Raw genomic sequence first — 27884 nt, 5'->3', positions numbered from 1 at the left:
TTTTTTTTAGCAGATTGACTTTTTGTTTTATAAGAAAGTCTAATTTTCAATTGAGGCTAGGCATTCTCATTTTTGGAGCATTTTAGGGAGTGTGTATTATCTATGGCCGGGGGGGGGGGGCGGTATTCTCCACTTGAGATTTCTCTACAAGCCCCCCCCCCCTTTTCTCAACATCAAAACTTTGGAGAAACACAAAAACTAGGTCTGATAGATCTACCAGAACTTGGTATAGATCTACCAGATCTGGTACTCGCAGGGGTGTCCAAAGCAAAGGTATCCGAGATTCCTAGTATATTTTACAAATAATGCATATATTTCCGTTGTTGTTTTAATTGATCCTATAGTCAAGCTTAAATAATCTACTACCGAGTAATAAATATTGTTGAATTTGTCATTTGTGGGAAAGCTTTCACGGCTCAACAGCAGTAAATGTAGCCTAATTATGTTATTGACAACGCTAGAAAACAGTTTTTCTTGCATTTTGATTACTCATTTTAATAATAATAAATAATTAAACATTTCCAACTTTTTTGACCCCCCCCCTTGAACGTACCCCCCCATGTAGGAACCAACCCCCCCCCCCCCCTCCTCGGCCATAAATAATGAACACTCCCAGATAAAAATAACGTTGCGCACATGTTTGTAGAACTAGAAAAAGTATATAGCAACTCATATAGCACATTAAATGGTAAAGATCTTTAATTGCCGACAGGCTAATTGGTATTTTATACAAATATTTGGCCTCACTTCCATCACTATAGCAACGAAACACAATAATATGTCGTCATTGTTAATTGTGTGAGTGGGACGCAAGGGACTTCTTCGTAGCACGAATTTCAGGTGCATTTTCTGCGCTTTGTAGGTAGCATTTACAACCGGATATACAAACCTCCAGTTATTCAAATCGACTCGACAGTATCAGTCAATAAGCATAATACCAGCGATCGATTTTGTTTTCCCATTTGCTACTTAGATCGGCGATTCAAAGCAAGTAATATAAATTTAAGAGAAAGAAAATCCATAACAAAGTAATTTCCAAAGAAAGGTGCGATCGAAATTTGAGCCACTTGAACAATGCGACAGCTGCTCTTATACAGTCAAATTAAATCGGGCTGAGTGCTGCTAAATTGGAGAAAACCCTAATTTATGCTGGGCTATAACAAAACATCGTGTAACCCTACCAAGTACTTTAACCACTCGGACACTGAAGCACATTCGATAGACCTTACGACGACTATAGAAAGCACGCAAGCGGAGGAAAACGAAAGGGCTTTACCAACCTTGAATGAAACTCTGGATTCGTATCTGTCTAGTATGATAGAAAGGTATCACTAATGTATTACAGCTGAAGGCTTTTACTAAACTATGAAACGTAATCAGAAGAATGGAGAGTATGGGATATACAGTAAGGATGGTGGGAGCGATTTGAGTAATAATCTTCTTGACAAGGACAAAACAGCAATGCAATACAGCTATAATTTGATAGCTTCGGAAGACAACAGGAGACTCTCTGGTTATCTCGATCCAATTGCCAGGGAGAGAGGCAGGAGATTTTTTGGTCTTGATCAATTGAGGGATATCAGAAAAGGAAGTTTACCCGTTCTTGGCGGGAACAGAAAGAGCGGTAGCAAGAAAGGCTTACTGAAAACTCAAGAAAGCTTTGATTCATTAGGTGTCTCGGATAGTAGTGAAGTGACAAGTTTGCAGCAACCGCGAAAAGTCAGTTTGAGTTTTTTGAAAACGAACCCAAGAGAGCTGAAGCCACAATTAAGCGACCCGATCCCCCCACGTTATAGCAAGAAAGCAAACAATTACGATGGCCAACAAACACCTAAAACTCTCACGGCAAAGAGTTTGAACTCGCTTTATTCTGAGCTACCAGGGGTGGGTTTAAGATTCCAAAGTACTGAAGAGCTTTTTCAGGCTAATGTTAGCAGTGCATCACGTAAAACCGGACTTTCCGCTGCCAAAAACAAAGAAATCATGCATACAAAAATGAGAAAGAAAGCTGTCGTAGACTCGACGGATGAATCACATTACCAGCGACAATTTCTGCGGATTTTGAATAAAAGGTTTTGAAACACGTCAAATTAAAATGGTTAGATAACTATAAAGTTACTAAACATACGACGACGGCTGGAACCATGCCAGACTTTATGTCCGCATTATCGTGTTTTGTTCCAGAGGTATCTACTCATCTCACATGCGACAGATAGAAGCGAGAAGCTTTATGATACTGTTTACAGTATTTATCTTTCGCAAGGAACTATGACAAATGTATGCGGAATTCCCCATTGAAAATTGCGAAGTTGCATCTCGAGGCGGAATGATAACTCACAAGAAGTGGTATATATTATGACTATATTATGACTTCTTTAAAACCTGCTGCATTCAAGCACTTAATTTTATAGACCTTCGGATAAAAATGATCTCCAAGTTATCTTATATATTGGACGGAAAATCTTCAAGAAAGACATACGAGGAGATATACAACGAAGTAGTTTCTGGTAAAAAGAGGCAAATATGAAATATATAGAAAACGACTCTTTTTAGGCTTACTGTATTTTAGAAACTTTTAAGATGTAGTTACAAATTAAAACGATTTAGGAATAAAACTGTTACATCATAATATATAATGTAAGTTACTTGAGTTTGTGTGCGAGAAAAATAATAATAAAGACCCTTAACCTAAACAGAAAAACACGTAAGTAGTAGCAAGTATCCAGTCATCAAGGGCTCAGTCGGAGATTATTTCTGGCTATGAGCCTAAGGTGAAAGATTTGGTAATTTTCCTATTCAAAAAGGACGCACATTTGGGCTGATTTGAGGATGTAAATATGATACACATTAACGCAATCATTAAAATATAATCCTTGCACAATTTAATCCTTATAAGTTTCAGAGGGAAAAACTCTGAATGGAACCCATTCAAAATGCTGTTGAAACATCTCTTATTTACAAGGCAAAGTCCACTACAAGTTCACACTATTTACTTTTTCAAAAATAACTAATAAAACAAGATTTTGCTCAAATTAAAAGGCACGAAATACCTGTTTGACGAATAAGTAAGGTCAATAGAGATTTTAGGCAAATGAAATAAAAAAAATGTGGTCCTGCTTGACAGAGCAAAAAAAAAATGGCATGAACTTTTCCAATTCTCAATATAAGCTCAAGATTCCTCATACAAGGAGTTCCTCTGCCCAAAAGCTTAATTCCACATTTTAAAGAAATTTAGAAGATATGAAATTTAGATATAAGCGAGCAAAGTTTGCTTAATTTCTGATCAGATCCCGACTTCTCCATAAAAACAAGGATAATTCATACTTCGAACATTTGAAAATTGCACCTCAAGCCTCATATCTCGAAGACGAATCCATTAGAAAAAAAACTTACCGAAGTTAACCAGACCTTATTTTGGGAAAACTTGCCTTTTTTTTTTTTGCTCTGTCGTCCTGCTTTAATATCGCGGGGAAAAGAATAACTGTCTTATTGAATGATTGTGAAGCGTTCAACAGTGACTTATGACGCGGACATGATGATAAAAATGACTTTACTGAGACAAGGAGAACTAAGAGAGAGTTGACAACTTGTGAACTCTGACATTAAATAAATTCATTTGAATGAAATTCAAAGGGTAAATTTGGCATGTTTGTATATATTAGATCGAAACATCTCAGATGAGACGCTTTTAGAATAATTTGCTCTTTTAAAGCCTCATATTTCAAATTAAGTTTTAGGAATTACTTACTCGGCAAAAGAGGGTTGTTGACAATTCAAAGATATTTGCCCTTCACAAAATAAAGAAAAGCATTTTACCTAAGCGTTTTTTTTTAAAATACGGCAATACCGCAGAACCACGGGCGAATCCCGCGCACCGCTATTTTAATTTTATTATTTTACTGCGATACCGCCGTTTGAAAAGCAAAATCTTGCATCGCGCAGTGTTATACCGCATCACCGCATGTTTTTTGCTCTTTAACCGCAAACAAAGAAAGGACAATACCGCAATACCGCAAACACCAACGTCCCCCCTTATATTACATTGATGCATAGAAAAAAAAAAGTTCAGAGATATTATTTCTTTGCCCTTTATCGAATAAAAAAAGCTTTTTAGATCGGTTGAAGCTCGCTGAATACCGAATGCTTATCTAAAAAAACATTAAATAAAATGCATGTTGATTTTATCTTGAAAACTAGTCAATCATTAATTTAGAATAATAATAAAAATACAGAATACAATTGAAGCATGAAATCAGCGCAATGTGCAATAGCTCGAAGCTTTAAGGCGCCAAAAACAAATATATTTTTTAACTTGCCATGCAGTCTGATAGAGATTAGCGCAGCTTCCGATCGCATACAGGCGTCCCCCACCCCCCGGGGGAAATTTGCCGATTGCTTCTGTGCCAGTCTGTGGGGCGTATCCGGGAAGATGTCATAAACCGCATGTGTTGTGGGATTTAAATGTCACCATCGACGCCTTAAAGTCAGCACAAATTTAAAAATAAAGTATATAGGAGTTTCTGAATGCCCTTTGTTTGCCACGATAGCCGCGGTAAATGGCATGTGACCCGAGGGGAGGAGCGATAGTTTCCACGGACGATAACCTCGCCTTTATCTCCCACGGACGTTAATTCGCTCACACAGTACTTCCTGTATGAAGCTTGATTATTAGTTTCTTTGCTGGGAAGAGTCTGATCGATAAACACGATTAAGCACACAAAAAAATTAAGGGGAGGACTGGGTATTTTTTTCCTTGCACGAAATTATTTTGTTTGTTTGTTTAAAAAGCCTCAACGAAATTCTTTTTATTTAATGGCCTGACTACGCGCTATACACAAACGAGACAAGGATTTTGGATTCGCCGAGGTCGCGCAACAACGAATTTGGCTGTAATGTGTGGCAAGAGAACAAAAAAAAAGCTAAGAATGTTCTCAACGACTATGAACAAGGAAGGTGACCTCGTTAACCCAAATTCCTCTAACTATTTTACAAACTAGCGACAAACATTAAATTTCGTCAGCCATAATAGACTCTACTGATATTCATGTTAAGGAAGATAGCGAAGTAGAAAGATGGTGATATATGATTCGCAACAAAAGGCTTTAGGCATGGTAGATCTGAGGTCTCATAATTTATTATAAGTTATATCAAAGAAGAGTTTTGTGACAGTGTATTCATTTTGTTTAGTTCAGCGATAACTATACGCAGAACGCCACAACACAAGACTGAACTCTTAATTCGTACCTTCACAGCTTACATTATTGACTTAAGTCTTTGCTCTGTTTGATCGCCCAACTTGAGTTTATCATTAGTCTCTTTATTTGGTGTATTACGTCATTTTCGTGACGTCACCGCACTTTGGTCCAGTTCCGGTGCATGAGATCGATGAAAGAGGTCTGGGCCTGCTGTTCGAGAGCTGCTAACTCCTGAACGGACGGCGCTAGTTCTGCCGTGTGCGTCTGGAACACTGCACCTGTGGGAAAAATGGAAATAAAATCAGACCTGAAGGAGTAGGGAAATAAGAAGATAAAAAGAAAAATGGGATGGAGGGGGCAACGAAGAAAAACTGTGGAAAAACAAAACGCATAAGAAGGCAACCGTTTACCTTTTCTGTTGTGTGTGGTACATATCCTAATGGGTCTGAAATAACTTCCTGATTCGTTGGGTCTATAGGAAAAAATCCCCACTACATGGCAAAATAATATTTTGCCAACCAATTAGCTTGAAAACAATCCTGCTATATTTAAAGCCCCCCTCCCCCTAAAACAACAACAACAACAACAACGGCAACGACAACGACAACGACGACAACAACAACAACAACAACGACGACGACAACAACATTAACAACAATAATAAGAAATGGTCGTTGCATTAAAACACGGCCATGGAAAATACGACCTCTGTTTCATAGTCATGATTTGGGAGCAAGAGGGGAGAAGAAAACATGAAAAGCGAATGCCGAGAAAGCCAGATGGGAAGAGTGCTGATGTTGTTAGCAGACGGCAGATTATTGTTGTGGCGAGCGGCAAGGCAATGTTCAAGGGGGGTGGTCAAACATTATAGAGATGAGGTTAAGATAAAGGAAGTTGGTATAGGGATAGAAAGAGGATGGCGAAGGGTATGTGAAGGTTGAGAAAACGTTGTTACATTGTTTGTGTAATAATCGAGAGCTGAAAAGATCACCTTTGCCACGCTTCGCTCCGTAAACAACTTTCCCATCAAACTCGTTAGAAGCCACTTTCATATCTGGCTGAATAACCGGGATCGTCTCTCCCAAGTGATCTTCAACGTCAGCCAAATACTGTGAAACATATAGGGAAATATGATATGAAGTTTCATTGTAATGGATAGAGCAGCCCTTTCCTCGTATTACGCTTATTTTATGCTCCCGCTCAATGCCGAGTCACTCGAAGCATCCATTTCCATCGGCTAATTCAAGCAAGTTAATGAGAAACTTTCAATCAAATATCATCAATGAAGTATCAGACTACAATCACGGATGGTCATTTTGAATTTCCTTGCAGATAACCCGTTGTAATTTCAATTATAAACAATAACAAAGGAGTTGATCGACATTCTTTAAACAGCGCATTTAAGAAGCCCCTACCTTTTACCATGACAATTCCTGAGGCCCTTCCTCTTACCATGAATATAACTGAGTAGAGCACCCTTTCCCTTTTACCATGAACATACCTGATTCTCGTTGTACCAGATAGAACACCCCTGCCTCTTACAATGAATATAACAGAGTCTCGTTGTACCAGATAGAACACCAATTCCTCTTACCATGAACATACCTGAGTCTCGTTGTACCAGATAGAGCATCCTTTCCTCTTACCATGAACATACCTGAGTCTCGTTGTACCAGATAGAGCACCTCTTTCTCTTACCGTGAACATACCTGAGTCTCGTTGTATCAGATAGAGCACGGTCCTTTTTACCAAGAACGTACCTGAGTCTCGTTGTACCAGATAGAGCACCTCTTTCTCTTACCGTGAACATACCTGAGTCTCGTTGTACCAGATAGAGCACGGTCCTTCTTACCAAGAACGTACCTGAGTCTCGTTGTACAAGATAGAGCACCTCTTCCTCTTACCGTGAACATACCTGAGTCTCGTTGTACCAGATAGAGCACATCTGCCTCTTACCATGAACATACCTGAGTCTCGTTGTACCAGATAGAGCACCCTTTCCTCTTACCATGAACATACCTGAGTGTCGTTGTACCAGATAGAGCACCTCTTCCTCTTACCATGAACGTACCTGAGTCTCGTTGTACCAGATAGAGCACACTTTCCTCTTACCATGAACATACCTGAGTCTCGTTGTACCAGATAGAGAACACTTTCCTCTTACCATGAACATACCTGAGTCTCGTTGTACCAGATAGAGCACCCCTGCCTCTTACCTTGAACATACCTGAGTCTCGTTGTACCAGATAAAACACCCCTGCCTCTTACCATGAACATACCTGAGTCTCGTTGTACCAGATAGAGCACCCTTTCCTCTTACCATGAACATACCTGGTTCTCGTTGTACCAGATAGAACACCCCTGCCTCTTACCGTGAACATACCTGAGTCTCGTTGTACCAGATAGAGCACGGTCCTTCTTACCATGAACATACCTGAGTGTCGTTGTACCAGATAGAACACCCCTGCCTCTTACCATGAACAAACCTGAGTCTCGATGTACCAGATAGAACACCCCTGCCTCTTACCATGAACATACCTGAGTCTCGTTGTACCACATAGAGCACACTTTCCTCTTACCATGAGCATACCTGAGTCTCGTTGTACCAGATAGAGCACGGTCCTTCTTACCATGAACATACCCGAGTCTCGTTGTACCAGATAGAGCACCTCTTCCTCTTACAATGAACATACCTGAGTCTCGTTGTACCAGATAGAGCACCCCTGCCCCTTACCATGAACATACCTGAGTCTCGTTGTACCAGATAGAGCAGCCTCCCTGGTCTTTTAGTCGAGTATTGAAGCAGCCCTTGCCTCTGTTGGGACACGTGTGGTACCAAACCTTTTCTTTGACGTCAGAAACCAAGGACAATGCAAGGCCCATCCTAATAACGTGGGAAAGGGTAATTAAAGGTGCTTTCTTACGACATACTGGGGTCTATGAAGAACGATAAGCATTCCATTAAAATCCCCGTATATTTATTCAATTTGGCCAGCACTTAAGTTATTTGCAATCTCACCTCTCCGCTTACCCTGGGTACCAGAGCCTCCAGACTCCTCTCGCCCAGTGACGCTCACGACATTTTGGCTGAGCGTCACTGGGCGTGAGAAGTTCTCAGGCTCTGGTACCCAGGGCACTCTCCGCTCCGCTGAACAATAAAAAATCAAGGCAGTTACGTAAATTAGAATGTTGAAATGTTGAATGTCGAAAAGCCAGAAAGTGGATAAGAGGCTGGGAATCATGAACAAGAGTTTATAGAATGTTGGAAATCGCAGTGATATATTACCATAAATAAATAAATAAATAAATAAATAAATAAATAAATAAATAAATAAATAAATAAATAAATAAATAAATAAATAAATCAATCAATCAATCAATCAATAAATAAATAAATAAATAAATAAATAAAAAAAAATAGAATAGAAACAGAAAAATACTCCACTTGTCTCGACCGGGAATCGAACCCGTTTCAGCAGAGGCCCCATACGCTGACGCGCTAACACACTGGGTCACCCGTGATTCATATATCGAGAGAAAAAATTCGTACCTATCTGCTCGCCCAACTCGGCCGATCCTGTGAACATAGTTCTGCTTGTCGTCGGGAAACGTCACATTAATCACTGAAAAAAATGATAAAATAATAGTAGTTTCTCACCTCTCATCAGTAACCAACCATGTCATCAGGTAATGAGAATTCGTATGATCATTTGGTCGAATTAGCTAATCTTACAAGTAACTCTCCTAACATCCTAAGGCAAGCATATCGTTACAGTAAAGAGAATAAGTATCTTGCATGGCGGACATACCGTAAGGAACTCCCTGGATGTCAATCCCACGAGCAGCCACATCGGTGCAGATTAGAAAACAGACCTCATTATCCTGGACAGAAGGAATCATTTTTTTCTCATGGCACACTAGTTTACACTAGTTTACACCGGTTAACACGACCAGGTGCTATCAGTGGTTGAGGCAACGCAATCAAGGTCACACACGGTTTTCATTGATCCATATGAAGGGAAGGGGTGAACCACAAAAACAACACTATTCACATCTAGAGCTAGCTAAGAGAACAGAAAGATTCAAAGTGACACTATTTCAAATGTAAATAAAGCGGTGAACAGAAAAGGAAGAAAGAAACCGTCAGCTACCAATTGACGAACATGTGAATGTAAGGGTATTGTTCTAAAACGTAAACTCATATTGCTTACGAAATCATAGGTTCCAAATCATCATTTCGTTGGCGAAATTTCGCTATGGAATATTCTAATCACATATGACTCTGCTATGTGCCATACATCTAAACTTATATATTCACTTTTTTTTATTCACAATTATTTTCCGACTTTTACTATCGCTTTATTGGTCTCTACTCTTTCCATATGGTCCACACCCATTCCCTCGCAAGCCTTAGCCGCGACCCTACAACAGGTGCCACGGTACGAATAACCGCTCTTCACCGATTGATCTGATGCTGTTTCTCCTTCTTCTCAGATGCTCTATTTTCGTGTATCTTTTCTCACGTCCTACGACGAACTGCACCCTTAAAACCATAGATGACTATATTACATAACCCTTCAGCGTCTTAAAATAACCATTACATACTTTGCTACAGGTGTGAGAGCAGCATACTGTAGGTAGGACACAATGGGATGAGTATAACAATTCAACAGGGGGGTCCTCTGGTGGACAGGCTAGGTACTTATTGAACCCTTCCCTCCAACCACAAAAAAAGATTCTCTACCTTGAATTTCTGCAAATTAGTTTTGCGCTCTTGGGGTGACCGATCTCCATGTAGACACACGGAAGAGTACGCATTCACCATGGCCTTGGGTCCTGGAAACCAGAATAGAAATTGAATAAAAGTGCTAGTCTAGACATCATACACTCCAGTTTCAATAGACATTGTCCACGCAAAAATGCCAATAGCCTAGTTTGTAGACGGTGGGGTTTTTCATTCGACGAGAAAACCCGGAGTTGGCTATGTTGGCAACCAGTTTGGACGTGGAGTAGGGGGACGAGCGCTTGTTGGCAAAAAGGCCCTCCCCGATCCACGAACTCCGGGTTTTCTCGCCGAAACAAAAAGTCAAACTCCCACAAGTAGGCTAAAATTCCAACGACAAATAGCAGTAATAAGACCGAAAGGTGGGTATGGGGATTTTTAATCATTCGTAGAGGTGAAGATGTGATGGATAATCTTAAGACTTAATTATTTAGCATTCAGTAGAGATATTAGGAGACTTTTAGTTGCCATCGTGAATATTGAACCAACGTGTGTGAACAACATTTTGCAATGGGTTTATATCTGTGCTTATGCCTACACCCTATCGAAACAGAACAGACATCCTCCGAGACCCAGGGCATTACAGCCAAACAGAGCTGGAATCAGGAGAAAAGAGGGGGAGAAGACGCCTCACTGTAATAGGACACACCACATCCCCCTAACCAAACCTCACCACACCCACACGCACACACACACCTAATCTAAAGTAACCTCACCTCTTCAAACCACACCAAAATCCATCTCACCCACTTATCCACAAAACCGAATTAGTTCTCACCTTCGCCCAGGCTGAGTAAATATTGTTCAATGTTATCGCAGTCAAGTTTAGTCCGGCAGAAGATGATCCCAGAATCCATTTTGTGTTCGTCAATAGCTTTAACCAGATACTCTGCTTTCAAGATCTTGACCGCCTCAGACAAAGATTCTAAAATGAAGATTTAATAGTTTAAATAGGGTTTAACCCATTTACCCCTGACTATTTTTTTACCTGAAAGGGTCAATTCTGTTTTTGCTTGTTCCATTTGAAATTAAGAACCCGAGTTAGTATTGGTTTAAGAGTAGTTGCTACCACCTTGGTTGAATGTATATCTTCAAGACGCTTTATCCCTGAGACTGATGCCTAAGTATCTCTTAATCTCAGTGTGTTTAATTTGCACTTATGATTTTTGGCCTGTGGTTACGTCTCCGGTTGATGAATTAATGCGTTAGGAAGGTAAAATAGTCATGACACTCCTCACCTGGAGACTGGCTGTTGGGTTTGATGTTGTCCTTAGCGTGAACGCCATCAGTCTAAGGGTAACACAATATTAATGTGATAATGATATGTAATAATGATTTTCTGGTGAGGGATACGCTGTATAGACATATATATTATAGTCGTTTGACAAAACGTTGTAGTCAACCGGCTTTGCAACTATGCAACAAACAGGTTACAGGTGCTAAATCTGATTAATCACCGTACTTTTTGACCAGCTAAAAGGAGTTGTATACACCCCATGCGCCCACCCATGGCTATGGGAATGGTCATGGGTACAAGTCAAGGCTTACATCTGGTGAACCTTGGAGTTCAGGCTCAGGTAGAGTCAAGAGGGAAAGTGACATTTTGTACTGGCCTATTTATAATAGACCGTTTTCACGATGTTGCGTGCGCGTCCAAAATGCTACAGACTGCGGGCCATAGCTGATCGAAAATGATGCGGACAAAGGGGAATTTGACTCTACCACCAAAACTCTGTAAAAGAAGCACTCTGGCAACCTTTTCTATAGCTTCGTCTGTAAACTGCCATTTTAGATCAGTTGTGCCCCGCCAGTCTGTGGCATTTTTGATGCATGCGCAACATCGTGAAAACGGTCTCTTGAGGGGTCGTCCACACTGACACTGATTCAAAAGTATCCGGATTCGTTTAGCCGAGAACGCATCACTTGATTCGCCTCCACACTTTTCGCAGCGTGTTCGCCTGGATCCAGCCGTCCACACTAACCCGGATTTAAACGTTTGAAAACGCTGAAAGGTACAGGGTGACGTCACTTTAATGATATGTGCATGCTCAAAGCAGCAGACGCCATCGTTTTCATTTTGGTACGGATTCGACCGTCCACACTACGGACCAAAGTATACGGATTCATTTTGATTCACCTTCGACGGCGTTATCAAAAGTATCCGGATTCGCTGGATCCAGCGCGCGTGTTAGTGTGGACGAAAATGCCTTAACGTATCAAAAGGTATACGGATCCAAACGAATACATGTTAGTGTGGACGGCCTTCTTCCGTGACTTCTTCCACTGGAATTACTTGTCCAGGTCTAGCTAAGATCTAAGCATAGATCTCAATATCATGTTGGGATATACGATTCTACAAGTCAAAAATAATTTCTGACGTACCTTGACTTTTTTCTTCAAGTTCACCCAGGAGGTGTCAACAAGTGGGTCAACGTGGCAAACCTATGCAAGCGCCAACATGTGTCAACAACGAATCATGGAAGGAGTAATTAGCGAGTCTTGGAACGAATCATCTTACGAATCACTGAACAAGTCACCAGAGAGTCATAAAACAAGTTGTCAACGAATTATGGAACAAGCCACCAGCGCGCCATAAAACAAGTTGCCAACGAACCATTGAACAAGCCAACAGCGAGCCATAAAACCAGTTGTCAACGAACCATGGAAAAAGTCAAAAGCGAGCCATAAAACCAGTTGCCAACGAACCATGGAACAAGCCAACAGCGAACCACAAAACCAGTTGTCAACGAACCATGGAACAAGCCAACAGCGAGCCATAAATCCAGTTGCCAACGAACCATTGAACAAGCCAACTGCGAGCCATAACACCAGTTGCCAACGAACCATTGAACAAGCCAACTGCGAGCCATAAAACCAGTTTCCAACGAATCATGGAACAATTCAACAGAGAACAAGCGAACAACCATAACAAGTCATTGGCCATGTCACTAACAAGTCATGGAAAAAGTTACCAATGTGCCATGGAATAAGTCATCCTCGCACAACTCGGCCTTCGCAGGCGCGACATAATTCCCAATATTCAAAAACATTTCCAAATATCCCCGAATGAGCGCAGGCTAGCAGGATTCCCGACCCTCCTTCTTTGTAATGCTTCACACGCCCTGCTCTATATCCCCCTACTCCAGCCCCCACCCAAATCCCCTAGGGCACCACTTCCAGCAACTCTGCCCTTGACATTTAGTTGTTCAGCAGATGTACTGTTTTAGGATCATGCATATGTCGACGATAAAGGGGGATCTACTAGCCGTCAAGCAAGAAAAGAAGGTCATCAATGAGATCTATTCAATTTTGGAAAATGGCAAATTCAAGTAAAAGAATGGTATTCAAACTGAAAGACCACTTACCACATGATGTACTGTTTCAGGAACACTATCTTGACCTTTCAAGTCCACCCATGTAGGAAAGTGCATGATACGCTCCTACAATGACAACAAGCAGGAAGTCAGCCCAGTGCCAATATCGCCTAGCATTCGTGCTATTTCACAGCAACCTCAACATGGTCTACAAATCCACAGCAACCCCAACATGGTCTACAAATCCACAGCAACCCCAACATGGTCTACAAACATACTGATCCACAGCAACCCCAACATGGTCTACAAACATACTAATCCACAGCAACCCCAACATGGTCTACAAATCCACAGCAACCCCAACATGGTCTACAAACATACTGATCCACAGCAACCCCAACATGGTCTACAAACATACTGATCCACAGCAACCCCAACATGGTCTACAAACATACTAATCCACAGCAACCCCAACATGGTCTACAAATCCTCAGCAACCCCAACATGGTCTACAAACATACTGATCCACAGCAACCCCAAAATGGTCGACAAACATACTGATCCACAGCAAACACAACATGGTCTACAAACATACTGATCCACAGCAACCCCAATATGGTCTACAAACATACTGATCCACAGCAACCCCAACATGGTATACAAATCCACAGCAACCCCAACATGGTCTACAAACATACTGATCCACAGCAACCCCAACATAGTCTACAAACATGCTGATCCACAGCAACACCAACATGGTCTACAAACATACTAATCCACAGCAACCCAAACATGATCTACAAACATACTGATCCACAGCAAACCCAACATAGTCTACAAACATACTGATCCACAGCAAACCCAACATAGTCTACAAACATGCTGATCCACAGCAACCCCAACATGGTCTACATACATACTGATCCACAGCAACCCCAACATGGTCTACAAACATACTGATCCTCAGCAACCCCAACATGGTCTACAAACATACTGATCCACAGCAACCCCAACATGGTATACAAACATACTGATCCTCAGCAACCCCAACATGGTCTACAAACATACTGATCCTCAGCAACCCCAACATAGTCTACATACATACTGATCCACAGCAACCCCAACATAGTCTACAAACATACTGATCCACAGCAACCCCAACATGGTCTACAAACATACTGATCCACAGCAACCCCAACATGGTCTACAAACATACTGATCCACAGCAACACCAACATGGTCTACAGACATACTGATCCACAGCAACCCCAACATGGTCTACAAACATACTGATCCACAGCAACCCCAACATGGTCTACAAACATACTGATCCTCAGCAACCCCAACATGGTCTACAAACATACTGATCCTCAGCAACCCCAACATGGTCTACAAACATACTGATCCACAGCAACACCAACATGGTCTACAAACATACTAATCCACAGCAACCCCAACATAGTCTACAAACATACTGATCAACAGCAACCCCAACATGGTCTACAAACATACTGATCCACAGGAACCCGAACATGGTCTACAAACATACTGATCCACAGCAACCCCAACATGGTCTACAAACATACTGATCCACAGCAACCCCAACATGGTCTACAAACATACTGATCCACAGCAACCCCAACATAGTCTACAAACATACTGATCCACAGCAACTCCAACATGGTCTACATACATACTGATCCACAGCAACCCCAACATGATCTACAGACATACTGATCCACAGTGACCCCAACATGGTCTACAAACATACTGATCCAAAGCAACCCCAACATGGTCTACAAACATACTGATCCACAGCAACCCCAACATGGTCTACAAACATACTGATCCACAGCAACCCCAACATGGTCTACAAACAAACTGATCCACAGCAACCCCAACATAGTCTACAAACATACTAATCCACAGCAACCCCAACATGGTCTACAAACATACTGATCCACAGCAACCCCAACATGGTCTACAAACATACTGATCCACAGCAACCCCAACATGGTCTACAAACATACTGACTGATCCACAGCAAACCGAACATAGTCAACAAACATACTGATCCACAGCAACCCCAACATAGTCTACAGACATACTAATCCACAGCAACCCCAACATGGTCTACAAACATACTGATCCACAGCAACCCCAACATAGTCTACAGACATACTAATTCACAGCAACCCCAACATGGTCTACAAACATACTGATCCACAGCAACCCCAACATGGTCTACAAACATACTGATCCACAGCAACCCCAACATAGTCTACAGACATACTGATCCACAGCAACCCCAACATGGTCTACAAATCCACAGCAACCCCAACATGGTCTACAAACATACTGATCCACAGCAACCCCAACATGGTCTACAAACATACTGATCCACAGCAACCCCAACATGGTCTACAAACATACTAATCCACAGCAACCCCAACATGGTCTACAAATCCTCAGCAACCCCAACATGGTCTACAAACATACTGATCCACAGCAACCCCAAAATGGTCTACAAACATACTGATCCACAGCAAACACATGGTCTACAAACATACTGATCCACAGCAACCCCAACATGGTCTACAAACATACTGATCTACAGCAACCCCAACATGGTCTACAAATCCACAGCAACCCGAACATAGTCTACAAACATACTGATCCACAGCAACTCCAACATGGTCTACATACATACTGATCCACAGCAACCCCAACATGATCTACAAACATACTGATCCACAGCAACCCCAACATGATCTACAGACATACTGATCCACAGTGACCCCAACATGGTCTACAAACATACTGATCCACAGCAACCCCAACATGGTCTACAAACATACTGATCCACAGCAACCCCAACATGGTCTACAAACATACTGATCCACAGCAACCCCAACATGGTCTACAAACATACTGACTGATCCACAGCAAACCGAACATAGTCAACAAACATACTGATCCACAGCAACCCCAACATGGTCTACAAACATACCGATCCACAGCAACCCCAACATGGTCTACAAACATACTGATCCACAGCAACCCCAACATAGTCTACAGACATACTAATCCACAGCAACCCCAACATGGTCTACAAACATACTGATCCACAGCAACCCCAACATAGTCTACAGACATACTAATTCACAGCAACCCCAACATGGTCTACAAACATACTGATCCACAGCAACCCCAACATGGTCTACAAACATACTGATCCTCAGCAACCCCAACATAGTCTACAAACATACTGATCCACAGCAACCCCAACATGGTCTACAAACATACGAAGGAGAAGTGGTGAGCAGGGCATACAAAAAAAGAACGTTGATATATTAGAGTTAGCTAGTGTTGCATTAGAGTATCTGGTGACCCAAGAATAGTTTCTAGTGTTTGGCTAGTGTTTACTATCAATATGTACAAGTTTGTTCACGGCTTTAGAGAAGAAAACAAGGTCCAGGTACTCATGTCAGTACTGTTAGGCCTATTAAAGTTAGAGATTTTGTCTATCATGCCATGTCTCACCATGTCATACCTTGTAATTTTGATAATCAAGGATCGCAAATAAAGGCTTTTCTTACCGCTAATTTCTTGACATCAAATGAATGGAGGGTTGCAGAGCATGTGACTATCTAAAAAAAAATAATAGAATAAAATAATCTGAAGAATGTTGCTTAAAATATCATAAATGTGACAGATCTTTTTTCTCCAAGACCCAGGACACTGTGGGCATGCAGAGCTGAAATAAGGAGAAAAGAGGGGAAAAGAGGGGATGCCTCACAGTAATAGGGCACACAGCACAAATCTTACCACACCAAACCCACCACACCACACCTGCCTCACCACACAAAGATAGTATCTGTCAATACTTGAACCCCTCCAACTTCTTTGTCCCCACTAAGGGTAGGATTACATAAATATATTTTTTCTCTTAAAATGATGGTTGAAGGCTTTCATAGAAAGTGCTCAATACTCGAAAGTAGAGCGGTGTATAGTGTTAGTTTGAGAAAAATACAAACTACATAGGTTTCCCTACAGGTCTGTTTCGTGAAGAAACAGACCTGTAGGGAAACCTATGTAGTTTGTATTTTTCTCAAACTAACACTATATTTTTTCTCTTATATTTTCTTGCTCACCTGGAGTCGTTTGCCAGCTGTGATTTTAGGAATTTTGTTGTAAATCTTCATGATGAGGTCATTGTTGCCTTGGGCCAGCAGACCATCCTGTTCACGACAGAAAATGTCAAAGAACTCTCTTGGTGTGCATTTCTCTTAAAAGATATCCTTTTTGCAGTTAAAGTTTAGTCTTACCGCTTCATCCAAGATGAAGAACTTCACCTGCATAGAGAAAGTTGAGACTTATCATCGATACAAAAAAACAAAGAGAAAAATAGTAATTGGATTACTCTCAACTAATTCAGATAAATAATACAGTTGTTTTCATTTTGAATAGATCAACTGTCTGATAAATGCCACCCAGAAAGTGGAAAGCTAGGCTTGGTACTTCACTGGTGGTTTCGGGTTCTCCACCCATTCCAATAAATTTATTTCAGGAACTTGAGTTGAGTTAGCGTTAGCCTCAATTTTGGGGGCTCTTGTAATATGAGTCGCCCCAGGGGACTGTTAATGCAATGTGTTTACCCAGGGGTAAGATGAAGATGGATTGTTCCATAGTATGTTCTTACCTGGTGTAGACTTATCTTGTCTGTGGTTATGAAGTCATTGAGTTTACCTGGTGTGCCAGTCACGATGTCAACCTTCAACGAAAAACACTCAATAAGCAGAGATGATATTTTTGAGTTGTTAACTACTTTAAGGTTTATACATTATTTCCAACAAAAACTCAGGATAACTGTCTGCTGTATTTGACAGGCCAGACCCATAAAATTAACAAGTTCATATGTTACGAACTGGCGCAAATGAATTACTTGAATTTGCCTTGAATTTGGAAGATTTAGGTAGATTCCACAGAATTCCGAAACTTGTAGCTTGTAGTTTGGTAAAAAAAAGCAAAGTCTCACCCCGTCGTTGAGTTGTCTTATTTGATCCTTGGCATTCTCACCCCCAACAAGAAGCACTGGCCTAAGGGGATCACATTTAACATAAACATAATAAAATGATGAGCACAAAATATGGTAAATGCATTTGCACTCCCTCCCCTAAATCTTCAGACAAGTGCCACTTGTATAAGCAGCCTGCTTCAAACTAGTGCCCCACCCCCCAACCCCACCCACTAACCTCACGACTAAACAAAAGCGCCCAGGGTAACAGAACAAGAATTTAGGGCTTTAAAAGAATAGACACTTACTTGACTTTTGGCTGTGGGAGGTGCTTTTGGAAGAGATGTATTTGGGCATGTGTCTGTAAAAATCAAAACAAAAATCAGAAAAATCTGTCTTTGGCTTGATCTTAACATAGGTATAGAAAGGCTTGGTAAAAGAATTCTTTACTACACTATAAGAATTATACTATAACAAATGAATACAAGTACGCCTCTAATCCCAACAATAAGGGGGCATGGGAAAAATACTGAAAGGCCTGAGTATCAGGCAATTTCATTTTCCCAGGTTGAAGAGGAAAATCAAGGCCTGGCACTTTGGCTTAGAAAATTATAAACATCTTCAAAACCTCTGTGTGGCCAAATATGAAAGGATTTTTCTATTAATTTTAAAAGTGGTCTATAGTAGATTTAACAAACAAAAAGAGACTAAAAATAGCATATCTTTAAAATATTACAAAAAAGTCATGATCTGTATTGCTTTTTTTTTATATCAAAATGTTATAATGTTGTAGTGTGAACTAACGTAAGACTAGTAAACATAAGATAAGTACCTGATGAGCCAGTTCCCTAGATGGCTGCAAAGGAATGAACCAAAAATGAAAAACAAGGCAACATTTTTGTAAAATCTTACCTGCAATTACAGTGTGACCATATGAATGGAATGTTTGTCCGACCAATCAATCGCGAGATATTCAAACAGGCAACTAGAAAAACATGTCTCAACAAGCCACATTGTCTGAATTCTTGCATCTGATTCGTCAGAATGACAATTAACAATCCACCCATATCTTAGGTGTTCATGGTTGTGCTGCTAGTGCTGTAATAGATGGATCCTTTTCTCTGACAAATCATCACATAAAACAGTACGGAAAATTATGGAAGTCTCTCAGAATTTACTGCCTAATGAAACTGTTACCTCAATGATGATTGCTGATGGAGCACAGCGATTAGAAAATTTGCCAGGTTTTGACTGAATAGAAGCAGTATCACCTGAAGTTTAACAAAACTTTTTTACCACACACAGCAAAGAATAGGCCTGAAATGTTCCTGTTATACTACTGATACACCACTATGTCACAGTCTCCTATACCTCCTGCAGCAGTCACATCCTTTGGGGCTTTTGATAGAGGGATGTAGTCGCCCTATAGGAAGACAAAATCACTTTATTACCCTTTATTTCGATATGAAAAACAACAGACAAGAAAGTCATTTTATCACCTTTGGAGGGCACTGGAATGATGAGTCTCCAAAGTTGAATTTCATCTCGGCATTCTACAATATGAGGAAAAAAGAGTGGAATTTTGGTTAAAAATAGGAAAAACCCGGGGGGGGGGGGGGGGGGGGGAGAGTGTACAAATCCTCGTCCTACCCCTTAGGGTTTAAAATTTGCCCCAAGTGCTAGTATCCCTCTGGAAATCTGCTATCCCTTAGGGTGTCTACCATGACCCGACCAGACATATACAAATCACACTTCCTGTTACAGTAGTTTGTAAGACTTTCTGTTAAATCTCAATCAGTCGATATAGTGTCAACTGTCAACTCAAGACAATGAACATCAATTGGCCAATCAAAACCCCCATTGTCCTTTGGATTGCTGTGAAGTCGGCTGTCACTTTAGCAATCGTTTTTAGTGATATCTGAAATTTCTGCTATCCCTTAGGGTTAAAACATCCAGAAACCACACACATTTTGCTATCCCTTAGGATTGAAATTCATTTTCACGACGAGAGCCCCCCCCCGGGAGGAATAATCACTGTTAGTTGTACCTTTAAAACTACAGCAGCAAAAAATGTCTTCCCCAACAAAGCTTGTGGAATGTCAAATGCTTTGCCAAAATCCACACCTACAGAAGAAATAGGTTTTCAATGAGATAAAGAAAATGTTTGCCATTAGCCTTAAAAGATATCCTATAGATATCTTAATAAATATCTTAATAAATAGCCACAATTAGTTTTACCCAGGCTTCTAATAGCAAGTTTATTGGTAAGGCCAGAAGGCAGCTGCCCTTGTTTTGGCATTTAGTTTTAATGCTTCCAGGTGTAGTGAAAAAAGCACAAAATCCAAGGGGAAACAAGTCTGCAATAATACTGTACTCACCGTTCTTGCTATATTTCACAGTGCCATTATCTAGGTTGATGTAGCACCCAATTGTGTCATTAATACCAAAAGGCTACAAAAAAGATGCAAATGATGGCTAAAATGGCTTTTATCCCTTACACATTTCATGGATATCAATGAAAATACAATCCCTGATTCAAGTATGGGTGGTTTATGGGAATGAAAAGCTACCAATGTCATTAAAATTCAACCTTTTACTAACCTCGCCGTATGTGTCAAACTGGCGATTGTATGATTTTTTACCAGTCCCACCAAACCCAAAGCCTTCCTCGTCAGTGCCTAAGACAACATGTGACACACCACAAATAACACTCAGCAACTCACATAATAACAATCACTAAAAATATTTGACAATAGCAAAGAAGACAATGAATGACCAGAGAATAATAGAGTGGAACCCACAACTGTTATTTAACTCAAAACTTCAAACCCACTCTAAACTCAAACTAGTTTTGAGTTTCCAGGGGACTAATTTTATGTAGTTTCTACATTCTGATACTCGAACTGCTAGCTCGAACTGTTGTCTATCTTTGAGGGTTAGATAACAGGTTTTTATGTATTTGCTTTCTGAATGCTAGTACAGTATTGTTAATCAAATCCTTTAGATTGACTACTGTCTTATCCCCCCATCTATGATAACCCTAAATGGTGATACAGTATTGTTGACAACATAATATATGAAACCCCATGAACAAAATTATCAAAATCAATTTGCCTGTAGAGATTTTCGTGTCAGCTGACCTAGATCTAGTGTGGCATGGGCCGTCGACCACCCAACACGACACAGGCCTTCATCAGTAACTGTTGCTTCATAGTAATATTTTCCTGAGTTGTTAGCAAGAGAAAGAACATTAGGTGAATATAAATAAACTGACAATAAGACAATTAAGCTAATGTAAATACTGTAAATCCCAAGGGCTTTGAAAAAAGAAAATATAAACTTGCAAATTTCCAATTTCCACAAACCTTCAAAAATTCCAAGAAGGTATTTTTTGTATAGCCGGTACAATCTCTATTGGAAAGATAAAACATACTGACAATACCAAATTTTGGCTATTTCTGTCTTTTGACGAGAATAACTTTTGATTTGTTAACATATGCAAAACTTCCAACACCCTTGCACACAATAACATCTTGTGTATCAGTCAAATCCACTTGGACGCTGCTATATCTAATTTAATGAGCAGGCCTTGCTTACCTTTCTTCACTCCAAGAGTTGACCGACACCCTTGCCACTTGTAGAAATCACGACTTTGACATAAGTAACCCTCTTCATCAATGGCTAAGATAAACATTTCATAAAAGTATAATTAATTTATTTATCGCATTTTATGATGCTGTCACAAGGCGAGGCAAAGGACACACGGCCTTTAACACTTTGGCCTCCAGTGGTCAGTGCCAACTTCAAAGATCAGTGTAACTAAAATATAAAATACATATGCACAAATCAAACAATTCTACTTTGGCAATCAAGAAAATGTTGAACTTACAACAAAAAAGAAAAATAGCATGTATCCCACATCACACCATTGCATGTCATACATGCCAAACAATAGTAACTCAGTCAATTTTATTAAATAACAAATAAACAAATAAATTAACTCACTGAACGTGTCTCCTCTGTCGAAAGGGTTCATCTTGAAGGTGGAGGGGCCTAAAATGTGACAACCATATTTTTAGTTCTATTTACAGTCAACTCTTGCCTAATGGACATCCTACTAATTGCAGTCAAATCGCTTATTAAGGACAGAAAACCAAGACCAGATGAGAATGAACTATAAAGAAATATCTGAAATGTTTTCCCATCTCATTTCTGATGTTTCTGAAGTGGATACTGTCCAGAGGGTGTTGAAATTAGCAAGAGTTGACTGGTACAGTATCTGGCAATCACCAGATCATCAGTCATTAGCCTAGAATCATCAGAAATTTTCAACAGTGAGAAAATAATAGACTACTGTACCAGACACAGAAGATGCTTTGCTGACTTTGCCAGAGAGAGCATCTCTGATTGTTTCGTGAACAATTTGGATCACAGGAAGGCAAAAAGCCTAGAAGAGGGTACAAAGAAAATGTTATCAACAGGCAAAATGTGATTATAATTATTTATATTATACTAAGTTATTATATATACCAGTCATTAAAATTAACTGGTATTATATAATAACACAGTATGTGATGTACGGATGTACGCATGTGAAAGAGTGTAACATGTTTTTTTTTTCAGAAAATTATCTTACCCCAGTCTTGCCGCTCCCAGTCTCAGCTGCCTAGAAGAATAAAATAGTGTTATTAAAATACAATTAAGGGGCCCAGCAGCCAAATTGCACTGTTGTTTAGAAGTCTATCCATTATGAAATTTTTCAGACCAATTGTGTGAAAAAAAGCATCTGTCTACAAATTTGCCAAGATATACAAAAAATATAATTGAGTAAGTTTTGAAAAAAAGTACAGACAAAAACGTGCAAGAATAACATTTCGTCTTAGAATTTGAGGAGATGTACAAGAATACATTGGTCTAAGAATTTGACAAAATGTGCAATGCATTTGTCTACGAATTTGTCAAAATTTACAAATATTACATTTGTCTAAGAATTTGCCAAATATGTTTGGAAAATCACAGGCACTGAAAATTAACCCTTTCATGACTAGGTACACAATTTTCCGTATTTTGCTGCATGCCCCTTTGTCATTGGATAAAAAGACAAAAGGACTCTGTCTTATTATTCCGATCATAAATTATATGGGCAATATTTGTTCTTACTTTATCAGCCCATGAAATTCTAAGGAAAAATAGAAAATCAATAACAACTGAAGACCTAGTGTCATTTTGTGTGCATTAGTCAAAAAAACTTGGGAGTGAAAGGGTTAAGGGCATGGTTTTGAGACATGGGAGGGAAAATTGGCAAATTCAAGTATTAAGGTTCTGATTATTTATTAAAAGACTGATATGTACCATCAAAACATCACCACCACCAAGGATGAGGGGAATGGCCTCTGCCTGTACATCTGTAGGTAATCTGTAGGGAAAAGACATGCAACATTAGATACCAAACCAGACTTGCGATTAGACATTCTTAGAAAAGGGGAGATACAGTACAAGGTATTATAAAAAAGATAAAATCAATGCTTAATAGATTTCAGAACTACAGTAACCACCCTTCTCACAGTAAGAAAACTTAATTATGAGTGAGCACAAATACAACATGGTTTAAGGCATAGGAAATAGGAATGGAAACTATTGTGGGACATGCATAATTACTCATACCATACCATGAAACACAGATTAGGATTGAAATAAGGGGCATGTGTACCATAGAATACCATATCTTCCTTACCAAGAACATGGGGATGAAAATAGTGAATGAAGTCAGACTTACAGCCAATCCATGTCTTCTACAGCTTTGCAGATTTCTGGCAGCATACCGAACTCTGAATAACACAAGACATATGTAGTAAGGATACCTAACTCAGTATATCAAGGGTAGGAGGAACAGAGTTTGTTAGGCTAAATTCTAAACAACAAAACTCCCTTAACCCATTGACTCCTTGTTATTTTTGAGCTGAATTTACAAAAAAAAAAAAAAGAAAAAGACTGAAAACAGATACCTCCACCCTATTTTGAGTTTTATACAACCGTCAAAGTCAAACACCACTGCACCCAGTCAGCGGTATCCTAACTTTCCAACAGTGCTTTGTGTCCCATTTTTAATCCCTTGTTGTTGTTGTGCTTATGCGAGCTTAGGTGCATATAACAGTGTTAGCAAATTCTGCTTGATAGACAAACAAGCCTTCATTTAAAAGTTATGGCTGATATTCTAACAGATAATTTTTATGTTATAATCATGTGGGAAACCACAGGGAGCCCAAATTCCATAAAAAATATTTGCCTTTATAAATTCAAAGCAGCAGTGTCAACCCACTTTTGGTACTTTTCCTGTATATTCACCGTCAAAGTAATCTTATCACAAAACCTTGCCTGAATCTGATGTTTTTCAGGGCATTTTTTTTCCAAAAAAGCTATGCATATCATCCCTATCAATGAGTCCAGTCATGTCCAAGTAAAAAAATTCTATTTTCTAGGTTAAAGATATTCAATTGCTAGAAATGGCATATATGTGATCCAATCCACTGGGTGTATCTCACAGCACAAGTCTAAAAAGACCTAGTTATTTTGATTAAAATCTACGGGTGGTGGATTAACCCATTGACTCCTGGCTATTTTTTAGCTGAATTTACAAAAAAAAGACTACAGATACCTCGAAAAAAGTCAAACACCACTGCACCCAGTCAGCGGTATCCTAGCTTTCCAACAGTGCTTTGGGTCCCATTTTTAATCCCTTGTTGTTGTGCTTATGCGAGCACAAGTTGATCGTTGCTTGTATTTTTCATAAAAAATACAGCTATAAGCATATTGGGAGAGTGTCCTAGGGCATCATGAAGTCTGTTGGGGCATAATTGAGTGCTGTGCTTATGGATATTTGCAAGCAAAGGTGGATTCATGGTGATTTTTTCTTGTTTGGCTTTGCCTGGATGAGAAAATAATTTTCTAATGAATCACCACAGCTCTCCTAAATGCTGTCTATTCTTAAACCAAATTGATTCCAAAATTGTTTACTTCTGCTATTCTGGGCCTGTATGACCTGGAGTATATTTGTTTGGCTTTGGGGTGAAAAGACTTATAAAAAAACATCTGACTCTGGGGAGAGGGAGTGTTGACTGGCCCTCCCCTCGTTAATTTTTCCCTGGATCTCCCAGAATGCTTTGCAGTCTGTAATGGCATCCAAGTGGTTTTACAAGCCTTCAAGGAGTGGACATGGTGTTTTGAGGCCATGGAAATGAACATTCAGGATCAGAATAAAGGTACCTATTTGTGTCTGTGTATGATGACCATGGTGGAGTTGAAGATGTTCCTGATGATGATCTTGGTGGAGTTGAAGATGAACGTGATGATGATCATGGTGGAGTTAAGATTATCGTGATGATGATCATGGTGGAGTTAAGATTATCGTGATGATGATCATGGTGGAGTTAAGATTATCGTGATGATGATCTTGGTGGAGTTGAAGATTATCGTGATGATGATCATGGTGGAGTTAAGATTATCGTGATGATGATCATGGTGGAGTTGAAGATTATCGTGATGATGATCATGGTGGAGTTGAAGATTATCGTGATGATGATCATGGTGGAGTTAAGATTATCGTGATGATGATCATGGTGGAGTTGAAGATTATCGTGATGATGATCATGGTGGAGTTGAAGATTAACGTGATGATGATCATGGTGGAGTTAAGATTATCGTGATGATGATCATGGTGGAGTTAAGATTATCGTGATGATGATCATGGTGGAGTTGAAGATCATCGTGATGATGATCTTGGTGGAGTTGAAGATGAACGTGATGATGATCATGGTGGAGGAGAAAGGGTCTCTTCCTTACGCTTGTGGTATTATCAGAACCATGCCAAGTACATGGTTCTATCTGAGTGGGACAATCGTTCTTAGTGTGATTAGGGCAACGGTACCCTGGGGCGATCGTTCCTGATACCATTGGCTAGCCACTCATTCACCTTGAAACACGTCTCAAATGCGAACTTTTTCCTTACTAGGTATCTCCATCTTTCCTCCCCTAGCATCCCTAGGCTTCCAGTTTCCATTCTCCCCTTCACATTTGACTAGTACTTGGTCTTACCTCCTGATGATAAAACCTGTACTAGAACACATGTGAGGCTGCTTAACCTTTCGAAGAGCTCTATGAAATATCCTATTCCTTATTTACCATTGTCATTTATTATACATTTATGTGCATGTTTTTGAACTTTTTTTGTTTTCTTAATTGTATTTTAACTCACTTCTTTCTCCACCAGCATGTACACCTTACCCCTTATCAGCCTTTTTGTTTTCCGGTCTATACCTCCCCTACCCACTACCTCCTTTTTAATCTTCCCATTCACCCTATACGCCATGGTAAGAACAACTGCATCACTACCCCATACACTCCTTATAGTCCAACTCTACTTACTGTAGCATTATCCCCACAATTACCCTCCCGCCCTCACCCCTGCCACCAACCTCTACCCGTATCACAACCATTATTCCCCTTTTATGTCCCCCTTCTCCCCAGGTGCCATGGTACGAATAAACGCTTTTAACCAAAAACTTTCCTGGAGGCGCTATCTGAAAACTGCCCAACTAATAAAAACAACAGTGCATGCAGATAATTCGGAATCCATTTTTCTTAAGCCCTTATACTGCAATGCATGTAAGAGTTGGTGTGATCCATATGGTCAGATTAGTGGTTAAAGATGCATATGAATTTGTCAGAATTTGCATAATAGAATGTGAACAGATGCTGGTGTCTGGTTACCAGTTTTGTATATCTAAGTCTATTATATATCTTCATACTACAGATCTGAACAGTTCTTGTGTGTGAGGGGGGGGGGGGCACCTGCCCCCCCCCCTGTCTGCCCCCTTATGGCTGCAATTATTTTTTTAAAGAGGTTTAAGGTACTAGAATCGGCTAATTTTAGGTTTTCTGAATGAGAAAATTAGAAGTGGTTTCAGCATCTGAAATTCTTTTTCCCGTAACCCATAAACCTGGTTCTCTACAGGTATACATGTTACGGGAAAAATAGGGACTGGAAATTCCCTGTCTCAAGGTCTCATCTTGCATTGCATTGACTTGTATAGGGGGGGGGGGATATAGTACAAGATCCACTGCCGACAAGACCCACAGACACTATCTTCAGTGACAAGACACAAGACCAGTTCTTGTAGAAATCATCGAAGATTTTGCAGTTTAGAATCAGAGAGACATTAGCGACATCTATCGAGATCGATATAGATCGAAAATAGATTAAAAGAGGAAGAAGCGTGAGATACTCGAGATCGAATTGCTTTGGATAAGTTTTGGAAATTCTACATACGACCAGCGGATACATGTTTACAGACTTAATCTTTGCAATGGCCAAGTACTTTTTGTATTTAAACCTATTAAGAAATTAAACTTACAACAGGAAAAATGGTATTATATTAAAACCTCCAAAATTATTTACCAACCTGAGAAATGACCCGCCATCTTGGAAGAAATTGTGTTGAGATACCAGCTTTCCTCGGCCACAGGAAGACCAAAAAGTATATTGGTCAAAGCGATTTCTGTGTAAAATGGCTATCAAG

At 40.0% G+C, this 27884-nt stretch overlaps 2 protein-coding genes across 2 annotated transcripts; one reads left to right on the top strand and one right to left on the bottom strand.

The window, feature by feature from the left end:
* The first annotated feature begins 786 nt into the window (after positions 1-786).
* On the top strand, positions 787-2881 carry LOC125559077. The gene has a single exon (XM_048720944.1). It carries the CDS (start codon positions 1366-1368, stop codon positions 2077-2079), a length of 714 nt encoding a protein of 237 aa, XP_048576901.1. The 5' UTR covers positions 787-1365; the 3' UTR covers positions 2080-2881.
* A 2231-nt stretch (positions 2882-5112) lies between these two features.
* Positions 5113-27879, bottom strand: LOC5519458 (ATP-dependent RNA helicase DDX1-like). The gene is made up of 31 exons (XM_048720941.1): positions 27768-27879; positions 24086-24137; positions 23662-23725; positions 22946-22975; positions 22669-22756; positions 22315-22362; positions 21907-21990; positions 21450-21533; positions 20911-20987; positions 20688-20760; positions 20357-20433; positions 19809-19862; positions 19681-19732; positions 19507-19580; positions 19142-19165; positions 18618-18670; positions 18331-18391; positions 17995-18066; positions 17621-17647; positions 17447-17533; positions 16892-16942; positions 13344-13418; positions 12361-12420; positions 11217-11268; positions 10757-10903; positions 9940-10031; positions 9005-9077; positions 8746-8818; positions 7941-8079; positions 6187-6304; positions 5113-5473 (listed from the first exon to the last, which is right to left on the bottom strand). The coding sequence occupies exons 1-31, from the start codon at positions 27784-27786 to the stop codon at positions 5349-5351; spliced, it is 2205 nt and encodes a 734-aa protein (XP_048576898.1). The 5' UTR covers positions 27787-27879; the 3' UTR covers positions 5113-5348.
* Positions 27880-27884: the final 5 nt, after the last annotated feature.

The sequence above is a fragment of the Nematostella vectensis genome, chromosome 13 (genome assembly GCF_932526225.1).
Source record: "Nematostella vectensis chromosome 13, jaNemVect1.1, whole genome shotgun sequence".
NCBI classification, from domain to species: domain Eukaryota; kingdom Metazoa; phylum Cnidaria; class Anthozoa; order Actiniaria; family Edwardsiidae; genus Nematostella; species Nematostella vectensis.
Note: the sequence above shows the minus strand (reverse complement) of the source record. Positions and strands in the feature narration are given on the sequence as shown.

Coding starts and splice junctions, on each gene's coding strand:
- LOC125559077 (XM_048720944.1), top strand. CDS start 1,366: ATGAAACGTAATCAGAAGAATGGAGAGTATGGGATATACAGTAAGGAT.
- LOC5519458 (XM_048720941.1), bottom strand. Junction 9,078..9,939: donor CTAATTTGCAGAAATTCAAG/GTAGAGAATCTT, acceptor CCTTCTGTCCAG/GATAATGAGGTCTGTTTTCT. Junction 6,305..7,940: donor TCTGGTACAACGAGACTCAG/GTATGTTCATGG, acceptor TATGTTTCACAG/TATTTGGCTGACGTTGAAGA.